The 23,112-nt window shown below is 39.4% G+C and overlaps 1 protein-coding gene across 2 annotated transcripts; it reads right to left on the reverse strand.

The window, feature by feature from the left end:
- Positions 1 to 1,774: 1,774 nt before the first annotated feature.
- pamr1b (peptidase domain containing associated with muscle regeneration 1b) lies at positions 1,775 to 21,628 on the reverse strand. 2 transcript variants are annotated; one of them, XM_067501955.1, is made up of 14 exons: positions 21,307 to 21,628; positions 14,924 to 15,091; positions 13,913 to 14,038; positions 13,272 to 13,386; positions 10,351 to 10,568; positions 9,747 to 9,854; positions 7,391 to 7,561; positions 7,028 to 7,219; positions 6,031 to 6,855; positions 5,757 to 5,933; positions 5,044 to 5,110; positions 4,659 to 4,888; positions 2,996 to 3,354; positions 1,775 to 2,759 (listed from the first exon to the last, which is right to left on the reverse strand). In XM_067501955.1, the coding sequence occupies exons 1-14, from the start codon at positions 21,464 to 21,466 to the stop codon at positions 2,184 to 2,186; spliced, it is 3,492 nt and encodes a 1,163-aa protein (XP_067358056.1). In that variant the 5' UTR covers positions 21,467 to 21,628; the 3' UTR covers positions 1,775 to 2,183. The 2 variants fall into 2 exon arrangements, with proteins under 2 accessions (XP_067358056.1, XP_067358057.1); XM_067501956.1 differs by having other exon boundaries at positions 14,924 to 15,084; positions 21,307 to 21,438.
- Between the last annotated feature and the right edge of the window lie 1,484 nt (positions 21,629 to 23,112).

The following is a 23,112-nucleotide window of genomic DNA, read 5'->3' on the forward strand; positions in this document are numbered from 1 at the left end:
TCTATTGATGATGCCCTGTGAGCTTAACCAGAGCCTGTGAACAGACATTCTCCCAGCACAAGTGGACGAGACGCTCCTCTGGGAAACATGAGACTATACTACCGTTGTTCAACCTTAGTAAATGGGTGAAGGAAAGACAGAAAGTCTTTGACAGATGATGTTCCTGTGGAATGCAAAAAAGGCACTAGCAGTTCTTCTTTACAACTGTGAAGTGTGGAATCATTATTTTTGGAATAATAACATTAATATTAGATAAAAAAAATATCAAAAAAAGATTTAATAATAGCAACAATTATGAAAGTAAAATCAAACTTTGAATAGGATAACAACTGCAGATTGAGACTGAACACATAGATCACCTCTGGTAAGAAAATAAAATATGGAAAAGGCAGAAGTTAAATAGAACACAGAAAAATCCCATAACCTCAGTTTACATGTGGCCCAAATTTTTAGCACACTTTTATGATACTTTGGTTATGTGTTCTTTAGAATTAATGAAAAATTGTATCCTCACTTGCTGGGTGAGCAACACTACTATGGAGCGGGAATGGACAAAACAAACTTTAAAATCTTTGATTCATCCTCATCTGTCTTTATGAAATTCTATAATGCTGAAGATCTTGGAAGCAAAGTTTCGGCCTGATCTGAAGACACGTGCAGGGTGACATAAAAATGACATTGTGCCACAGGACTGCTGTTGTTTCTCCCTTAACTGAATTAAGATAAAGCCTCAAATGCTTTTCTCTTGCTCATACTCCCCTTTTTTCCTTGTACAAGACTAAAACAGATCTAAGAGGATTGTGAACATTTCCTTGAAATATATCTGAGACTTGGCTCTGAATGAATACCAGGATTGTTATGTATCTACTGGATGTCTTAATAGGCAACTCTTTGCTAACATGCTATGCATCTTTATAATAACCTAATCTCTTATCAGTAATAATGTTGGGTATTTTCTAATAAAATTTAAAGCCTTTTGTGAAATGGCTGCTGTATTTTCTTTCTGATTCTGTCCATTCTTTCTTTCTGATTTTCCTCAAATGATTCAATGGCATTCCTCTGACTGCTCTTAAATCCAAATTCAAGCCCAGGCTTTTACAGGAACTTCCTGCCTGAGGCTGGGCCTTTCAGGAACATAAATAAATCACCAGACGAAAAAGCTAAAATATCTTTTCTCTGTTTTTGTGTTTGGATATATGATAGTTTATTCTACTTTACCTGGGTTAGTGTGCTGGTTTATTAGTCTGAAATGTTTGTTGACTTGATTTACTCATAGAAAGCAATATAAATTAATTAAATTAATAATGTAATATAAATTATTAATTAATGGGGTTTTTTTTTGTAATTAGTAAGTTACGAACCAACCAACCAATGGCCAGAGCCCAGCTATTTGTTCTCCTGGGCACAGATTCCTTCATTAACAATTTTCAGAAGTCAATATAAGCTGCAGCTCCTCTACGTAAATAATGGAGGAGGGTGAAAATGGAAGTAATTGATTTAATTTGCCCACAGAAGAGGGAATCTGAGAAGAGGGATCTGTGGGTAACGTGCTCAGTTTGTGGTTTTGATATGGTGCTGCTTCGACCTGGATTTGTTTGCTTCACAGTGCAAGCCCCCTCTGTGCCTCACAGAGCAAATATAAAGTTTTTTCTTTTCACATTATCTCAATATGATGATTTAATTGTGAGTCAGTAAATATGTAAATATGTACACGAATACATGCTACTGTATGTGTATACCATAGAATACACTATGATAAATAATTACACTCAGACACCCACAATTTCTTTAATTAAAAACTTCATCATCTTTCTGTCCTCCACTACAATATGTACATCTCTTGAGTCGTATAAATCGATAGAATAATTCAGGACATTATAACATATATACATACCAGTGAGTACAAACAAACTATCATCTGTCAGATGCTCGATAAGGTTTTCTGGTCATTTTCAAGTCTTTAACCTAAGGCTGAGGGACCTGAGTGCTGAAGACTTGTTACTGTGTTAAAGGTGTGTTAGCACCTCTTCAGTCAGAGCACTGCGTTGTCCAGTGTTGCTTCTGCATTTAGTAAGAACATTTCCTTGTCCGTGAGACCAAATTAGACACACGAAGCAAACAAACAAGTAAGGGACAGGACAGTAAAATAGGGCATTTAAATACTGAGTCAGACAGAGGAAGTTTTATTTCATATTGCTCTCTATCCAGTCTTTAAAGTTGGCTACTCGTGTATAGACTGTGTAGAGGTCAGGATCACACTCCCCCTGGTCATATCCGAAGCTCACAAGTCCCACGAGTGTCCACACATCTTTGTTGTTCCCTTGTGTATAGCCAAGGGAAGGATTCTGATTGTTGCTGTTTTGGTTCTCAGACAGAGCAGGGAGAACAAGGACCCCCCCAGTGTCAGAGGGACATATGTTAGAAGGTCGATAGTCAGGCTTCTGGCTGGCACAGAGCATATTATCTGTGACACTGACTGTCACGCCATTACGAGCGTACTGCTGTTCACATGGGACTACATCAGCAAGATGAACAAGCCCGACCCTCGCCTTCTCATCAGGTCCTAAACTTAAATCAGGCAGTGGCGACCAGCCTGTCACAAGCCCTTGTCCAGAGGTCACCTCTTCTTCCTGACTTTCTGAGAGGCAGAGGGGCAGGACCTTCTCCCAAATCCTCGCCTTGTCCAGTAACTTGAGCACAGCTATGTCAGAGTCGAGAATATTAGGGTCGTAGTTTGAATGAACAACAATGGCGGCCACCTATAGGAGAAAGACAAACTTAGTGTACAAGTGTGGTTAAAACAAATGTGAAAGAGATGGGGGGAGCAAATTCAAGAAAGATTCAGTGTGAATTAGCTTGCTATTACCCTTAACTTTCATGTGTGCAATATGTTCTTTTTTCTTTTTAACTCTTTTGTTTACTGTGTAGTATGGATGTGTATGTAATAAACAGCATTAATCAAAAAACTCAATAAAAGTGAGATCCACTAGCTTACTCTCAAGTGTTGGAGAGCTTTGCTTTCCCTGTGGTCATCACGATAGTGCTTCCCCACCACCACCTTGATCTTGGCTGCATCTAGAGGATACGCCTTCCCCAGCTCGGTCACACAGTGAGCTGCAATCACCACACTCCTTTGGTTCACAAGAGCCCCACTGCACACCAGCTGCCAGTCGGAAGCCTGATTGTAGTTGCCAGTTTCTTCTCCACCATCCTTCTTCAGTGACCCTGACTGGGTGTCTGCCTTGGTCACCTTGGTATCAGCGCCACTGCTAGAGTGACGGTAGATGGCTGCCAGCCAAGGCCAGTGAGCCTCTGCTGGCCTCTCTGGCTCAAAGGTTGGATGCTTCCCACACACTGCCAACGAGGAGGTGACAGGATGAGAGGGAGACGAAAGGGAAACATTTACTTACACTGAGATTGTGTCAACATGTCGTTGAATTGAATTCATTGTCATTGTCGTTGAATTCTAAGAGCTTTTACATCCACAGAAGCTTCTTATTTAAAGTTTGCTTCCCAAAATGTAAAGCAGCAGGATAGCTGGAGCAATATAACATAATTATAAGACATTTACATTTTTAAGACTGGGGTCCTTTTTCTAATCCACTGCACAATCATGTGATCAACTATGATGTTTGCTGACATTGTTACCAAACAGATGTGTGCTGAGCTCCTCTATTGAGGTTACACAGACTCAAAAGCTTCCTAGGTTGGTACTGAAGGCAGGCTGTCGAGGAAGAGTAGTCACATTTGCAAATGGTGATTAAAGTGGCTGGCCCAGCATCCTTTACACACTGAAGAAACTAATTTATACAAAGCTTGTAATGTTACACAATTGTGAGTGAAACTGGGGTGAAAAGTTGGTTTAGCATTATTGTTCTCATAAGATGAATTCTTACCTACATGTATTGAGTAATTATGAGTGTGGAACATTTGACAACAGATAAAGGAAGGCTTTACGTGAATACACCATCATGCCGCAACACATTTTTCCCATCTTCTGCATGTAGTGAATGAAAATTCCTTCAATCAGCAAAAGAGTTGAACCCAGGTCTTTAGTAGCAAAGTGGAGACACTTGGTCTGCTGTTTTAATGCTAGTCAGATAAATCCAGATAAAACCAACTGGTCTATCCGGTTCTCCAACGAAGACGTTCTGCATTATTCACATACACAATCCTGGCATAAATGACTGTTGTGCAAACAAGAGAATGTAGTGTACCTACTGTAAGGTTAAACCGAATTGTTCAATCATGGTTATGTGAGTAATCTATCAGCTTATCTAAGTATTTCCAAACATTCATGCCCCAGCAGGTTTGAAACTTTTTTCGGTCTCTAGACAAGCCACTTTAATAAAAAAGACCGATGCTAGAGAGAGTAAAGTGTACTATTGATTACATAAAAATTGTAATCAGACATTATTAGGATTAAAACTCTCACTCGACATAGGCCTTTCTATTTAGTGGCTTAGAGCAGTAATGAGAGGACCACTACAGCAGGAGGTGAAAGGGCGGATGATGCTCAATTTCATGAAGTGCTTTTGTCTGAGAGTATTGTAGAAAAAAAAACTGTGTAAATCGCTGCACAAAAATGCATGTGGTGTAAATGGGTGGGGGTTTTAATTTCTGTGGTCAAGCCACTGGAGGTCCTCTGCTGTCCTCACCTGGTGAACACGAGACATGGCGCCCGCTCCATTTCCCTGTCTTCAGGCAAGTGCGGCGAGAACTGCCAGAGTGGTGGTAGAACTGCGAGACACACTCATACTCTATATGTGAATAAAGATGGTGGAAGCCCGGAGGCAACTGGGGAAGTACTGGAGGCCCTTTAGTAGGGCCGTCAGACTGGAGCTGTCGGCCCAGTGCAGAAGAGTAGAGTTTGTGCACAGGTGTCTTCCTGAAATCCGAAGAAAAGGGGAAGAGTAAGAATAGTAAACACACCCCTGAGATCGAATCAAGCTTTTGTGCAAAATGTGCTGCATGACTTGAGATTTATATGCCACAGGTTATAAAATACTTATGGATGTCAAAAACATTTCTATGTAAACATACCTGGATGGTGTCTGAGGTGGCAGAACTCTTTGTTTGACCAGCTCTGACACTTTTGGCTCTCGACATGCTGCAATTAAACAAACACAAATTACATGTAAAACACACAAAATTCCTATTGCTGTGATTTGAATAAGTAGTTGTGGTTTTATATTGAAATGAAGGAGAGTGGTGGTCTTTTTTAAATCTAACTTTATGTAAGAAAGGCATGTTTTAGTATCCAATACAACATCCAAAACAACTTTAATAAAGACATCTTTGTTCGGTTGCGAGGTTACAAAAAACAAACAGACTGTGCAGCATAACTGTAAAGTCCTTATCTGATTCATCGGGTGAGTCGAGCCAATGGACAGCATATAATCTAAAACACTGTAAGAATTGTTTAAAATATACAGCACCAGACTTGATTCATTACTGTTCTACAAGAGTCCTTTACTCATGAGCAATTAACGTTGTATTTATTTCGCATTTAGCACCCTGGAAACCCTTACTTCAAGTTCAGTGTCCTGATATAAAGTGAGGAACCCCTCGTCTTTTCGTACTTACTAATTTCCTTTAGACTTTTTTCAGTCTGCAGTGTGGTGCTGTTGAAATGTAAACCTTTTAGATATTATACTGTATTATCACTTCAGCAATACTGCATATCTGTGTACCTTCCAAAAGTCTGTAACATTATCAGTAATTAACTACATTTAGGAATAAACAGACGGCAGTACCTCTGACACAGAGGGGCTGTTTGCCACTCCAGGTACCATCTGGCTGGCAGGTACGTTGAACATCACCGCTGAGAGCGTAAGAGTGGTTACAGAAAAACTCCACTGTCTCAGGCTCTGACTTTGGCACCACCTGGTGGTAGCCATGGTAGATGGGAGGGAGAGGTGGGCAGCGTTTCTCTGCAGGAGGGAAACAGACAGTGGCTGAGCTGAAGGCCATGGTAAGATGGAATCCTGTGTAGTTCAATGTGCATGAGCGTTCGAATGAATCTCTTACCAGTGAAGCTTTGGTTGACTTCTTTCTCTTTCTCTCTTTCTTTCTCCTCCTTCTTCCTTTCCAACTCCTCTTTCTCTGTCCTGTTCTCTTTGATTGTTGTTTTTTCCTCAGCTCCCGCTCTGTACGTGGTGTGTTGTGTAATGTTGATTCTGGTAGAAGTGATAGTCTGCCCAGGGTCCCGGGAACTGCTGGTATTATTTTCTTTATATGTGTCTTTTGTATCATATGTAACTGTGGTATTCTTTGTCATTTCCAGTTCAAATATCTCCACTGTGTTTTCACCCTCAGATATGACTGTTCTCAGCTTGGTATCATTAGGACCCACTTTGTGTGGATCTCTTTTTCCATTTACCTGCTCCTCTTTTCTTTCCTTCTCTTCTTGTCCTTTGTCTTTAATCACAACTATTTCTGTGGTATCTGTCTTTCCGATGTCCAAGTTTGTGTCTGTTTTCTCAGGAGGCTTTATTACCTCAGGCTTTTTCTTTTCAGTTCTGTTTTGGCTGTTATCTGTGCCTTTAATATCCACTTTATCTTTGCCGCCTCCAGTAGGTTTCTCTGATCCAGTGTTTCTTTCCTCCAGCTCTCCTTCATTCCTATCTTCCACTACTGTTTTCTTTGGAATGGTACCAGTATATTTATCTTCTCTGTCGACTGCTGTTGTATTCTTGTGCCCAGTGTTTATATCCTTCCCACCACCACTTTCTTTCTCACCAGTTGTGTTCTCCTGACCTTCCTCTTTTTTTTTGTTGATCTCTTTGTCACTGTATATTTCTGCTTCTTTGTCCTTTGTATCTTTTGCCTTGTCTTCAGTGAGAGTGTTATTTACTGTGGATCACACAAAAAAAGAGCATTACTAAATTGTAATTTAGCAGCTAATTGCAAATTGTTTGTTGAAACTTGGCTCATCACAATAAGGACTCCAGCTACTGACTCATTTCCTCTGATCCAGTAAAAACTGGTGTAATTAAAAAATAAGTAAAATGTAACTTGGACTGACCTTTGGTACAAACAGGAACAGTGCCACTCCAAGTGTTGTTAGGGAGACACATTCTCTGGGAGCTCCCACTGAGTTCATAGGGTGGGTGGCACAGGTACTGTAATGCAATTAGAACATCATTGGGTCCATAAACCAAGAAGTGGTCCCCGTGTGTTGGCTTGGGAGGTAGAGCACAGACTCTTTCGACTGGCACTGGAGAAAGGAAGGAATATTACCCATTTAGAAGCTGCAAAACAGACATTTTCCAAAATCTGCATCATACCAGGGCTATCCAGAGACAAGCAAATGACACACATCACTTTCTCAGATCCCAAACTTTAATTATTTGGCAGAGGAAAAAAGACATTCACATCATTATCATACCACACTCTGGGGCAGGTGCACTCCAGGTGCCATCATGCAGGCAGATGGCCGTACGAAACCCCCGCAGCTCAAACCCTGGGTCACAACGGAAGGTGATGCGTGCACCTGAGTGGTGAAACAGACCCTCTGTAGATCCATGGGTGGGCACCGGAGGCCTGTGACATCCCACCACTGAGTGGAATTTCAGACAAGCACTGTTTATTTAGGATCACAGGACTTATTCTTCATTTTTTAAATGAGCATCTTTTTTATTGCTGGTCAGACAGGTAGCCCATGTACAAAGTCTCAGCTCTCAGACTCTTGAATGTAAAAAGTGCAGACCTTTAAAACACTAGCTTGCTACCTTAAAGGCTCATTAAGCATAATTTCACCAATCATGGCAGTGTGAACAGTTCACAGCAGCACTTCAACACATGTCCTGTAATGAGGATGGAATAAATGCAATTAAAGAACTGTATTTAAACTGAAACCATTTGTTTAAAAGTAGACTTGATGAAATGGGGTATTAGACAGTGAGACAGTGGTTGATATAACCTACTGTAAAATAAAACTATTCATGACAGATATAACTGTGTAATTACTTTAGAATTTGGTTATGTTTTATTACTTTGTCACAGCCAAACAGCAAATATGTGACCAAAATTGTTACAGTAGAGTACTGCACCACCCAAAACAAAGTTCACAGAGACTCTAACCCCACAGTTATCGTAGCAGTCTCTGTGATATGATCCCTCAGGAGCCTTTTCTGTTTATTGACTTTAAACTGGGTCAGATCCACGAAATGCATAAAATCTCAGAGGATTTATAGCTCCAAACTGAGGAAACCTCCCTGTAATCTTGAGGTTTTTGGTTTACAGCATTTGCAAAATTCTGTCCCCTAGGTGATGAAGAATGCTGCTCACCAACCAAAAGTGGGAAAAAACTCTAGCTGACCTCATTTAAATATGTTTTGGTTTTTTAAGCTGAAGCAGCCTGAGGTGCTATGGGCATCATTGTGTCTTGCTAAATAACCCTTCTTCCATGTGAAATTATGTCTTTTGACATAATGAGATGACTCTGGAGTTATTAGGGTGGGATGCAAACATATGATATACAATGGCACATAAGTAAGTCATCATTCCTTTTAGAAATGCTTTGGGAGCTATTGTGAGAGCTGCTCCCTAAAATAACAACACAACATTAAACTTTGCCAGAGACAAAAAAGGGAAACAATTTATTCCTTATCTTGACTTTCTGTGATAACGTGTCAGATTCTCCCAGAAAGAATGAGTTTTAGCTCAACAGATGACAGGTTGATTATTGGAGTCGTAAAATACTGCTGATGTCAGGTTCACACTTAAAATTCTCCATCTGACTCTGGGGCAGAAATGTAGACTACATTTCCTCTACAAAATGTGAGACATTATCATTATTCCAGCTCTCATCCATTAAAATTAACAGCTGAGGGCTCCTCATGGGAATACAAATGAATGCACACTGTGTGGAACCAAACTCCTGATTTTTTTTACGAGTATCTGCTCCAATGGAAAGGCTGGCTCACGTCAAAGTAGTAGAAGTGTTTCACCATTAGTTTTATAGACTCAAATGTAGCACTGAAAATGACACCACAATAAAAAAATGCAGTGAATGGAGTTCAAGAAAGCTGTTTTTGCTGGATCTTAAGGGAGGTTTCCTGGGTACAGAAGAAGTTAGGGTGCAGGTATCAATAAAGTAATGATTATTTAGGACAAAATTACTCTAACAAATTTAAGGTGATACACAGTTGGTATCATAAGAAGCCCAACTGATTTACCAGAGTTTAAAAAAAAAGTTTTTTCTTCTCCCCATTTCTGATTATGACAATATTAAGACAGACATATACGTTTTCTATTGAATTCTTTTCATCAGTCACTTCATGTATTGTTAGATTCACACACAGTTGTCAGGTAATCATTTTGATTTGCCCATTTATAATTCTATAAAAAAAAAAACACAGGTTAAAGCTAGTTAGCATAAACCCACTCCAAACCAAGGACTTCTCTCTTGTAGCAGTGAATCACTGCCTGCCTTGGGGCAGTAACAACAGTACATTCTCAGTAATTTTGTTGTTACTAGGTGTGTCTGACTTCAGACGAAAATGACTAAAATAATCCTGAGATTTTGTGTGGGTCATTACAGAAAGAGCTTAAATACATGAGAAGGAAAATGTAAGTCATGCCTCCAGCATGTCGCACAGACTGGTTTATTTCTCCCCATGACCGCATCCTGCTGGAATTGTTTTCCTTTCCTCGCCTTTATTATGTCCCAAAAACATACAATATTAACAATTTACAAGAATTATCAAACTGTAGAGACTTTAATTATGATACAAACTCACCGTTTTCACATCTACTGCCTGTGTAGCCAGCCAGACAGGCACAGTGGTAAGCGTAAGAATTGTCCAGGATACAAGTCCCATCATGCAGGCAAGGAGATGAGCTGCAAGCTGTAAAAATACAGGTGAATGACATTAGAGCACATCAGGGTGAATGAAGGAATACAAAGCTGATGACACTTAAATTTCACTTGAATTTTCCATCCCTAAATGTGTTTGGGCACTTCTATACAGGTTGCCTCTGTTTACTTTTATTAGGTCTGGGTGTACTTCTGGTAAGCTACGTATGTGTGTAAGCTTTGAGAAAAGCCCTTAAGAATTAGGACATTTCTGGTAAGTGAGGACACTTTAGGCAGTTTAGTTTTCCTGAATGCTATGTTGATAGGCTTCTCGCGAAACTGAACTGACTTCCTTGGAAGTGCCCTCTGACGAAGAGTTCGTTTCTTCATTGAGTAAGACTTTACACACACTTATTAGCTTTAGGTTAAGAAGTGAAGATTTTGGAGAAGTGATGACTATAATCACCAAGCACCCTCTCAATTAAAGTGAGTAAAGGTTTTATTATTACTTATACTACTATGATTTTTCTTAATATTAATTGACCTACCAGAGTTTTCTTGGAAAGTGGCAAAGAAACCATCAAAATTCTTGTAACCATCAGACACAAAGAGTATGTGCAAGTTGTTTCCAGAACTCTGAATTGGGGCAGGTATGTTGTTCCCACAAAATCGGCCAATGACACCGGAGTTGATGCTGTCGCCATCTCGGACCTCCACATAGTCATAACGACATGAATGGTGAAATTCCAGACTCAACATCATGAACCTGTTAGTATAAAGATGGATGGTAAAAGAACAGGACACTGTGAAATATACATATAATTATGGTTTTCATTATTGTATTTTCACCTTTCACATTCTAAGGATGTTAGGCAAACTAATTGTAGTTGTCTGGTTTGGTTGTGTTTCTGCTGTTTTTGTGGGTTCCTGGATTGTAAGAACACCTGTGTTCCCTGGCAGTGACAAACCAGCTGGCATCGGGGTAACGACACTTTAAAATCTTGGGCCAGAAAACAATGAACAATAATCACAGTACTGGCTGCATTAACAACTGCTGAAGGTGAATTACTCACTTTTTGACACTTTACCAGGTACTGCAGCAGTTAAAGCTTTAGAGGTCATTCTGTCTTTTTCATGTTGTATTTTTGTTTTTTATAGATGCCACAGGAATTGTGGAGAGAAGTTTTGTTTGGAACGGTAAGTTTTCAGAAACCTAAAACCATGACCAAGACATGCACAGGCAGGCTATCACATCATACTGCAGAAGGGGGACAAAGTCATTATTTTTTAAGTGTTTTGCAAGTCGTTATGCACGACTCGCTAAATAATTGCTGTAATAATTGCAAATAACAGTGAACATTGGGGCAACTGTGGCTGAACTGGTAGAGGTGGTGGTCCACTAATTACAGGGTCAGTGGTCAGATCCCCAGTTTCTTCTGTGAGTGTCCTTAAGTTGCTGAACCCCAAATTTAAGCCCAAGATAAAAGAAAAAAAAATGTTTTCTAGTTTTGAATCATTTACTGAATTTTGTCTTCAGATGTGAGTGTTTGTATCAAATGTTAAAACTAATGAAAACATCCATAGTTGTATTTGCAGAATACTACAGAATTAGAGTACACCACAATGATCATAATCCATGATAAAACCTAAACATGAACAGCACATAAAAACAAAATGCTGATTAAATGCGTAATTGACACATTGATAGTAATCTAGTCTTTCACACCACCAGGCTTTGTAGCTTAACAATTCGACATGACATCAAAGACAGTCAGGGTGCCTCTAAAAAATAATAACATACCCTACATAGAGGCAGTAGTGTTCTCAATTGTCCAAGTCATGTGATGTAACTCCCCACCTCCTCACCACCCCCACCTTAAACTGAATGCACAGATTTTGCACTGACCAATAGTATGTTGGCTGACATAAGTTGAGGTAAAGGACAATCATTATGCTGATACTTGGCAGGAACATTAAAACAGTTAGCACATCAAGAAACCGAAACCAGATGCCTGTATTTGGCTTTGTGACTTTGGCAAAATTTAGGAACTTGTAAGGGATATTCCAGCCCTATAGTTAATAGATAGTGTATCGTGTATCAACAGCTAAAATGCACATATGAATGCTGTAACATTTATTTATGTGGCACTAAGTATTGTTGATAGACAGCATTTAGACTTGTCTAAGTCTAAATAGGCATGTTGTTATTTTAGGTTTGACAGTTCTTAAATGAAATATATCTATAAATCCTAAAGAAATGTGTTGATTGCACAACATTACTTCCACGAGAACGGTAAAACTGGTAAATACGAGTACTGAATTTCAAGTTAATGCATTATGATCCTCAAAACATCATTATTGTGCTTTAATATAGTTAGGACATCAGTGACTATAATAACTCCCAGGAGTAATTTACATACACTTTCAATTCACGAGCTGTTTGCTTTAGTTCCAGTCAGACTGTGGGAGTGAGAAGACTGCTGGATTAGGAAAATGCAAACGATTCTCCTTTCCCCTTCTCTGCGATTTCAGATGTAATCTCCTTGACCTAACATTGGAACATATGTAAAGGAACAGATGAACTTCATACAAGACACTGGCATCCTCCCAAATCTTCTAATTTTATCTGTCATTACAGACCCTTGGGATAGGGGAGCTGAGACTAATGAGATGTACGGTAACGCTTAATGTTAGCCTGCAGCAGCTCCCAGCAACGAATGTCGGTTGGCATTCAGTAAATATGTTGCCTGTGATGTGAGTGTAATGCAAACCAACATAGATAAATACAGAAAAAATACAGAAAAATCCTTGTGGCTCAGGCCGAAACGTACAACTTTGCATTAGTCTATTTATGTCTGAGCACAGCAATGCTAATTTATTTAGGGCTTCTATTGGATTTATATCATATCCTATTCAAATACCAGTCATGCCTATATTTACCTTTGTCCTCAGAGAATGAATTCTTTGGTTGGTAGCCCATGGTTGGTAGGTTTAATGCACAGTTTTATACGGCAGAAAAAAAAAGCCTTGGAACCAATAGATTTCTTTCTTGTACACATTGAACCGTTACAGTATACACTGCACATTCAGCCCAAATCTAAGTACCAAATGTGGATTTGTTCTGTATGTGTAATGGAGAAAAGGACAGAAATAGAAACTTATCACAGGTCTGAAAAGCAATAACTTTCCTGTAAAAAGTGCGGTGCTGTGGTTTCCAAACTCTGCTGTAGACTATGTCCACCACATACATCTTGCAGAAATATCTGAACTGAGTGGAAATTCAACTTAAGCAGGCCAGCTATTAAGAACATTTACAGATGGACAATGATGATCCCAGAAACTGAAACTTTAAAGTCAGACAAAACTTGATGATTGGCCCACCACTTCGCTTAAGTCTAAGAAATCTCAAAAACGACTAAAAGGACAGATTAAAAAAACAACCACAGAGGCAGAAGAGTTATGTTCTGACCTGAGTTCTATGGTAAAGGGACGGTCCACCTGTATGGTCCACTCACACTGAGCATTGTTTGGGTAACTTTCCAGCACCAAGTGGCCCTGTTGTTTGTGGATCACTCCCCCACACTCTGAAAGACACCAGGATTTCATTTTGGAAAGTTGTGTAAAAAGTGTAGTGACAGTAAAATTTCAGAGGTTTTTAATTAAAGCTTATAAGTGTGAGGGTTCTTTGGTTACCATTCATACCAAAAGTGATTACATGTGTTTCCAAGGCCCCTGTAAAAAGCCTGTGTGGCACTCAACAACATAAAGAACCATAAACAAAAAGAGCACAAGGCATACGGGTTTATGTTTTTAATTAAATGTATGCTCGTTGTGCCCCTTGGCAGAATATTTGCATATGGACAAAACTATAGTCAGTGTCCAAATGTTACATATTAAATTGTTTTATGGGAATCCTGAATGCTGACTCCAACTTGTCATTCTGCTCCAAATGGAAACCTCCTGGGAATATGGCAACCTTCCATGGTTGGCACAGACAGTAGAGGAGGAAAGGATATACACTGTATAAATCATTCTTTCACTCAATGAGGAAAATATAATTTATAGTAAGGCAATGTAGGGCACATTAATTAGAGAAATGAAGAAACTTACTCATGCAATCTCCACCAGACCAGCCAGGTCGACACTCAGCGCAGTATTTACCCCTAATGAAGAAGTCATCCCTGGGGCCCCATGTCCCATTGTTACAGCGCTTACAGTTCTCAAATATACTGCAGCCTGAAAGAAAGAGCGGAGGGAGGCAGAAGCTGTCAGACTGACAGACCACAACACACAAGAGTAAATAACATTGTTTGGGACATGTAATCTCATGGTGCTTTGCCTTTCAGTGTCTTCTCTATGCCTTGGATTCATTTATTTATTTATTTTTGGTTGCTTAGTACCTAGATTTTAGGTTACGTTGAAAAAATGGCCCAAATGACTACATGTAAATAATATGTTTTTGTGAACATTGTTGTGACTCATCAACTCCCTGCAATTTTTTTTTAAAACTGGCTCTGCTGAACTCATTACACTCATAAAAACAAAGTGCATAAGCACATCGCTGCTTCTTCAAATAGAAAACATAAAGAAACCCCCCCGAAATGGTTTCTGCATTTTCACTTAACATGATTCCATGGAGAGGTGACCTGAGCATAGGTATGAAGAAAACATGCACTCCTATAGATGAATGAGTTAAAATAGCATGAAGGAAAAAGTACACTAACATATTGATGTTTGAACCCATTGTGTACTGTGCACATGCCTGTGCTTCTTACACAGAAGATGATATGCTCATCTTTGACTATAAACACATTAATTTACAAATAATACACTCAAAAATAAGGGTTTCAAGTGTGATCATTCACTTGGCACAGAAAATGAAGGAGGACTGAAAACAAATTTGCAAATAACAGACGCATGTTCAAGAGTTATTTTGTCTTTCTGAAACACCATGTGTCATGCTACAATGGAAACAGCTGTGTAGCTACAGACAGTATTTGGTCCACAAAACAACAAACTATATGGCAGATAGTCAAGACGGACCAAATTCTTGACAGCTCTATAACCAGATGTGTACTTTGTGAAGGTAAATGAGTGTTTGTGTCAACGTTCAAAATTTACCGGGATGAATGATGCAGGGGTCACACTCATTGATGGCGTTGCGACAGCAGGGCACGGCATAGCCTACTGGAGTTCCCTGCAGTGGGCATTTACAGCGGATGACGTCATACTCGCAGCAGCCCCTACACATAACGTTCCACTCGGGGCCCGGACAGTGATACCTGTAATCTAAACAAGACGATATGTCAGGGTCAGCAATATCAATTGAACAAAGAAGAGAGAAATGTTTGTTTATATAACCCATGTGTCCAAAATGTATAGAAATAGTTAGGAAAACACCTGAAGAAAATATATCAGATGTGATATTTGGCCTTGTGGGAAAATGTGAGCAGGCACTGGCCACAGTCAGCAGAAGCCTGAGCAACGGTGAAATAATTCTGGGGAGTTCAGTGTTTATCCAAGCTGCTGCTGTTCCCTGAGCTCTCTGGTTATTTCCACGGCCATATGGTTAGAAGCTCCTTTCAGTGCACTGCAAATCTCTAAGTAGTTTACCTCGTCTGCGTGTTACTATATTGCTTTACTCAACATACCACAGCGGTAAAATTACTGTCAAGGAAAACACAATCAACTCATTAATCAGAAAGCTCTTTATGAACGCAAGTGCAAACTGACTCTGTTCTCTGTAAAGTTTTTACCCAATACATGCGATGGTTAATTGGTTTGGAAACCAGCGATTCAAAGAACATTTGAGTCTGACTGCTTATGATTATGTAACAGTGGATTTAAGAGCAGAAACAGACAAGTGGAAACTCTCTTGTGGCAGATGTGGATGGAGAACTAACAGAAGCTGCACTTTAAACTTGGCATCATGTGGATGCCACAGTTTGTATGTACCCTCTTTCCAGCCCTGCAATCATTGTAACGTCTCTGCCCTCAACCCCACACTCCCGGGATTTGTTGTTTCCCCACTGGAAAACAAAACACACGCTTCTATATTGGCTTTATATGTCAAGTAGTTGTTGTAAACTAGGTTTATTCAGGGCTTATTATTTTATGAAACCACAATTCTAACACACAGGCACAATGCAGAGATGAAACTCTGTGGTTGCTTGCAGATGACCAGCTTAGGAGGAAAAGTACAGATGTCTTGGAAAGCAGTGAGTTCTTCCTGCTTTCTTTTGATTGATATCATAAACTATATCTCAGTCCAGCTACAATCTGGCCCTCTCCTCAGTATATCACACAGACACACACACACACATTAATCAAACAGAGAGGAGGCTGTCCAATGCCACTAGGTTGACTTTAATGCAGGTTTCTTAAGGACAGAAGTTGTACTTTATAAAGCTGTTGCAGTCGTTTGGCTGTTTTATGATTCCTGTCCGTTCCTATGGTCATTTACTGTTTTGAAAACATGGGCTCAGCTGGATTTGTGGGCAAACTTTAATCGTGTTATGCAACCTGGTGACAACGTTGGGTCAGTGTGTTCTCTGATGGCATGACTGATCTAAAGTCACTCACATTTTGTGGAGGCCCATATACACAGTCTCAGTCTGTATTTAGCCCTATGAGGAGAAAAAAAAAAAGCTTTCCGTCAGTGTTTTGTGGATTTATTTTGACCATGTGTGAGAACCACAAAAATCCATGGCATGAACAAGGCTTGCGTGTCTGTTGAGACAAGATACAAGGGAGTGCAAAGAGTGGGCTTGAGCACTGTACTGTGAATAATGTAAAAGTGCATATTATGACAAGGACAATTCATCTACAGCAAATAAAAGCAACATTCTAATACATGTTTTCTTATTTTACTCCTTAATATTTTTTTCAATAAAATCAATTTCAAAGACATTTAAAAAAAAGTCTAGTCCATCTCCTGATGGGACCACAGTAATACTGACGGGACAGGCAGTGAAAAAAGATGTAGCACCATGACCATTAGATGTTCCCCTATGTTTATTCTATGTATTGTTGTTTATTGTCAAAACCTGATGCAATTCATATATGATGTTATGGTGATGTCAATGTCAATGTTAACAGGAATGAGGGATAAGCTACAGAGGTCTGGTGAGCTCACTTTTTTTAAATTCTTCTCCCAAGATTGTTTTTTTAATCTTTAAATTAGACCAAGTGACAACACTTGAGGCCCTTTATCAGACTTTACACAGCTTTCTCTGAAGCCAGAAAAGGCTTTTATGCAGCTTTCCCCCCCTGCTTATACAGCGGTAGCCCCCACAACTGACTTTGATGAGTAATATCGATGGAGTTCCCCTTTAAACTGCCACTTGGCCCCCAAAATAAAAACAAAGAAGGAGAAAAATTTCTAAACAGCAAATTGTTTGATTAAAATAGCCTCGTGTTAACTGTATTCCAGTGATCTAAAAGCTGGAAAAACTGCATTTCAAAACAACTATGACTATTGATATGACTGTAATACAATCCAAATTACGTAAGCCAGAGGCTGAGGATTGTCAAACAGAAGATTGTAGATGGACTAAAGCCATTGTTAACTGTGTTACTAGCCACTCCTACTCTTTGGTGTTTAAACTGCTGCTATTAGATACCCTGCACTGGCTATTACCGGATAAAAACAGTTTTTAATGTGTGATGCTTGCCACATGGGCATTGAGAGGTGCTAACACTATCTCCCCTTCTTATGGGACAGTTTTTCCACTTCCATCAAGGACATGACATAGACATAAAAGGGTCAAACACCTCCATGAGACGGCCTGGTAATGTCATTACATGAATTGACTGCTATTTCTCATAAAACTGTTAAAGACACTGTTAAAGAAGGACCCCGTTTCAAATTTAATATCAAGGATTGCCTTCACTTTCACCTCAGACAACCAGTTGCATTAAAGTAAATGCATTTATGATAGGATTAGTTTACAGATTTCCAGAGCTGTTTTCTTAATGCTCCTTCTTGAGGCAAATGAACACTGGCAGCAGTGTTTTCAGTGTTCATAAACTGTGAACAGATTGAGTTTGCTGACCTCCAGCTCTGTTGATAAGGCTGTTATGTTTTTCTCTGGAACGTGACTCAGACATTTCTCCTAAATGCATCTTGCCTTTTCTGAACAACTATCCTTTCCACTTAAGTGTTTAGTTTTGGCGATAAGCTTTCTGCCATGTAAAAACATGCAAGCCCAAACACTGTGAAATTGCATCTGAATGTTAAAAAAGTGCACCAACATGCAAAATTCACAGCATTATCATTATGTTGTGTTCCCCACACCTGTAATTTACCTAAAGACTGTGATGTGTGCCTCTGGCTGATATGTATGTAATCACAAACTGGAGGTGCTGACAGCTGTCAGAGAGGTACAGGACAGTTACAACTGAGCTTAAAAGCAGCAACTGTGTGTACAGCTACGGTATGAGAGAAGTCTGCTTCTCTATAGCACCATTTTGCCTAACCAGTCTAATACTTTTATTAGTATTAGCATGTAGGATGGTCTCTTCATATTTCCCTATTTGCAACATAAATAGTTCTGTGTGTGTGTTTGTGTGTGTGTGAGAGAGAGAAAGATGACACTGGCACTGAGCCATAGAAAAACTGTTTAACAGCAGATCCCTTTTTTTCTCACTTTGGTAGTGTGTAGATTTTGTGTGTGTGGCTTTTCTATTGTTATGTAAGGTGTATCTGTTTTTTCCATTCCAGATGTTAAGCTGCTAAATGCACTTCTCAACATGCGTATTAAGAAGCTGTAGAAATTAAAGTAGCATTCAAACAGATCCAACAGATGCCCCATCACCTGGTGGAGATCTCAGTCTGCACACTTTATCCAGTCAGAAGCTTTTCCCTTAAGATAAGTTGTTCTAGCGAATAGACTGGAGAGTTCTTGCAACAGTTCCTCAGGCCCCAGAAAACCAGGACTATTGATAAATGGATACATTTCATTTAAAATGTGCTACAAGATATGAATTTGACCTTGCAAGTGACTCATTCGCCAGCTGCATAATCGTGCCATCATTTTCTGGAAGCAACTTCCTCTGAACCCAGCTAAAAATAAGTCAGCACCTGCTTTTTTACTGTTGCGGCTTTGGATCAGCATCAACTTTCAACCTAGTTCCCATTTAAAGCCAAGAGCTGCCTTCAGATAACTTGTGTATAATTAAGCTCTAATTTGGTATCAAAATGTTATTAGAATTACAGCTGTATGCACAGCTATCTGTGGCATTTAAACTGATACTTTCTTTCTTGTTGTCTTTTATCAGCTTGAATATTGTTTTTTAACTCGGAACAAAGCTAAACCTTGGCATATCCATTAGAGTGAAGAACTCCAGGAGAAGTAGGATTTCTGCTTATAAGCATTGTCACAACTTGGTACATAGTTATATGTACCAAGTATAGTGTTGGATCTTTGATTTTGCAGCATATCACAAAAAGTTGTCCTTGTTTCAAAATGTCCTGTGGAAAACCCCAACTTGTCTTATTTACATTGAATCTGTGAATACATAAATAAATAGGCTAGCAAGCTTTTGAGGTGCTGGAACATGAATTGTGTTACCTTTGGGCGGCACCAAGCTCAATCTTCTCATCGAACTCTCAGCAAGAAAGTGAAAAGTTTCCAAAATGTTGAACTACAAATTTAATATTTAGTTCATCGAAATTACAATAAACATTTATCTTTTCTCACTCACCCCTAGCGGCAGTGCAGGCACTTTCATTTTTTCAATCCTTGCGACAACATCATTAGGTCATACTTTCTCCCTGGCATAATTACATGAGAACTCGTGTCAGAAAGAAGTGCACTGTGAAGAAAGTGGCAAATTACATAATATGCTTTAGTGAATGAATAGTTTCTTCTTGACAAAATGGTGCTTTTTTCTCACTGATGTATCATGGAAAAGATTTTTCTTCTTTTTTACAGCAGCTGTCAGGTCAAGAGTATGTTTGTAAGTCTGATTCCTTTTGCCCACAGCAGCTGTGTGGTATTTTGAGGTTGGAGTGATTTAGCTATCATGGAACAGGGAAACTCCCGGGGGAACTCAGAATGTAGACTAATCCAAAGCGCTGATTCCAGTGGTCATTGTATAAATTTAAAAAAAAAAAAAGTGTTTTTCTTTTGGGAAACCACAAATCCAATGAAATACCCTATAGTATATGTTACATGGCTTTGGTGATATGGTATGAACACACACCGATATGTAGGTCATAACTGGAGTATGAGATGGCAACATTGCTTTTCTGCAATTACTGAAACTTAAAATGAACTGTTGAGTCTGCTGACAGTTTTTCCAAATGCACAGCCAGGGGCTATGTTTTTCTTCTTGTAACCATGTTCAGTTCCAAGATTTCACTTTCTCTTTTCTTTATTATCATTTTTACGCCCACTAGTCTTGGGTTTTAAGTCCTGGTGTTCACTAAGCCCTAAAGACCTCCCTGTGGACTTCTTTCCTTTGGAGGATGTGGTGTTAGAAAAATCTCAGGATTCACCCAAGTGGAAGATCCTGATCAGGAACCTTGGATTGATCAAAAAAGCCTTGGTAAGGTCTGACCCCCACTTGCACACAAAGAAATGTAAACAGGCATTTCTAGGACTTCAGGAATAGCATGTAAACATCTCTTCTCCACCTTAAAAAAGAAAACTATTTTAGGTTGCTCAATAGAAAACATCGATCATCAGCTGATTAAACACAATTACGCAACAAGCTGTGCTGAGAGTGACTCAGCTGACAACAACATAAGTAGGTAAATCTTCCAGGGGAAATTCTTTCAACTGGGGCTAAACACAGCTGTTGTCAGCCCTGCCCTTTGCCACAATCACCAACATTACAAATTGATGGTATTATTTAACTCTGTGGTAACCGTCCGAGGTTTTGTTAGGAGTCTTGGAGACGGTGCATGGTATACACATTACCACAGTCAGCGTGATTGCCTCAAACATGACTCATGTCTGCAGTGCAAGTGGTCACACAGAGTAAACAGGCAGTTGATCTCGATCTCTTAGAGAACTCACCCACAACACTCTTGCACAAAAGGGAATCAGTGCCAAGATTCAACAACCCTATTAGGTCTCAAACTGCCACACTTTACCTCAAAGAATGTGTGGCAACATCCAACTGTGGCTGTTTTTTTTTTTTTTTCCTTTTTTTTGTCTTTTATTTCACACAAAGAATAATGCACTGTGAAGAAAGGAGTGTGAAGATCACACAGCTACTTTTTTTAATCGGACAGTAAACAATCTCAGACAGAACAAGATATAAGAGAAAGATTTTTCAATCTTTATCAGTGCTGTTTTCCTCTGCTGCCTATTTTAAAAAAAAAGTTTTTTACATCACTGTCTGAGCACAGAGCTGTTTAAAGGATATGAGTCGGGGGGGGGGGAGAGTGTCCTGATGCCGGCTTTTTGAGAACAAAGAACATAATGCCAACGATAGATATAGGATGAGAGAGAAAAAGAGGAGCATTATAAGTAAAATCTTTGCTAGTCTCTTACCGTAGGGCCAGGCTGTCCCTGGGGGTAGGGAGAGGAAGATGAAAAGGGAGATGAAGAGGAACCAGCTCTCCTTTCCAGAGATAAAGGTGCTGGTCCAGGGGATTGTGTGGGTGCCCCCGTGGGTTTGCCCCAGCTGCTGTACCCGTTCCGCAGACAGCATGCTGCAGTCTGGAACTCTGTTTACTTTCTGAACTCAGCTGACATCACCTTCTCTCGGTCCATCAGTCCTTCCCTCCCCCTCCCTCCAATTCTCCTTCTCTGTCTCTCTTTCTCTCCAACAATTTCTTTCTTTCTTAGATTCTCTCTCTCTCTTTTCTTTGGCTTCAGGTTACAACCCACCCTCTCAAGGAGTTCCACTCACAGTGGTCTCCCAAAAACTCCCTTTTCCCTGCTTGCAGGATGACGTCACAGCTCATGAATGAATGCAGGTTCCAGCATTTTATGCTTAACTCATTAGGGTATCTCTCTCTCTCTCTCTCTCTCTCTCTCTCACACACACACACACACACACACACAAGCGAGGGCAAGCACACAATTATCGGTTATGCTCTATGGCATATGCCTGCCACTCTTTCAAGACCAATGATGTGCTGATAGGATTTAGATCTGCTTCACTACTTATGTGCTCACGTCTAAAAAATCTTGAGATCAAGGTTAATCAAGTTCACCCCTAGCAGGAGCTGTGTGTAGTTTTACAAAGCAGTGGGTGTTTAACAATAGCAGACTGTTGGTATTATTATTGTAAGGTTAAAGCAATATCTCAGAATTCTGAAAAATATGCTAGATGTTTTTGTATTAGTTAAATTAGAAGATTGATGCCACTCCCATGTTTGTATAATAAAATATCAAGCTACAGCCACCACATTGACATTTAGCTAAGATTAGTCTTGAATATTGTCAAACAGCTAGCCTGTCCAAAGTCAACAAAATCCACCTAGCAGCACATCTACAGCTAACTTATTAACACATTAATTTTGATTAATCCATACAGAGTCATTAAGGTTATGGGATGTTGTCTTGAATGGAGCCAGTCTTTGTGCTACTCTCAGCTAAGAGTCTGTTTATCTAATTGCGAGAAAGCCTATCAAATATATTTACCAAAAATATTGACCTGTTAATGTAACTATAAAAACATATATACAAACACAGGATATTTCATATCTTCTATTTGTTTTTATAATACACATTTATACATCACTGTACACAAACAAACAAATTATCAAATTACATCTTATTATCTTATTACATTAGTTTTTCAAATAGCCAAGAAAAGTGTTTTAGTTGTTTTCACAGTTACAAACTTTAAAGTAAGAACAGTAAAACAAGCAGTGAAAACACAGTTGCTGGAGATTTTTATTTATTTGTTTAAGGAATGATTGTTATTGTCTATAATCTCCTGGGTGTGTTTCATTACAGCTGAAAGCAGCCCTGGAATGAATTCATTTGTTTCTAAAGAACAACTGGGACTCCAAGCTACATGCAGGAGCTAACAGAAACAAATACCCTGGCAAATTCCTAAAACAGCAGGATTTACACCATGGAAATCAAGAGCGCAGGAATAGTGCTCCAGTCGGTGTTAGTGTTTGGGAGGGGATGTGAAACAGAAAGTTTATGAGGAAAAAATAGGAACAAAGGCAGCAGAATGCAGAAGGAAAAGAAGGAAAATAAAAGGAGGGAGGAGGGAATAATACAGTCTCCTTTGCTGGCCCTTCTATCTAGCTTTCATCATTTCTCCTCTGTTTGTCCAGATGGTTATGTGGTTTATTATGTGAAACCAAATGCTTCCAGGCTAATGAAGACACTGCT

Source organism: Channa argus, chromosome 4 (assembly GCF_033026475.1).
Source record: "Channa argus isolate prfri chromosome 4, Channa argus male v1.0, whole genome shotgun sequence".
Classification (NCBI taxonomy): domain Eukaryota; kingdom Metazoa; phylum Chordata; class Actinopteri; order Anabantiformes; family Channidae; genus Channa; species Channa argus.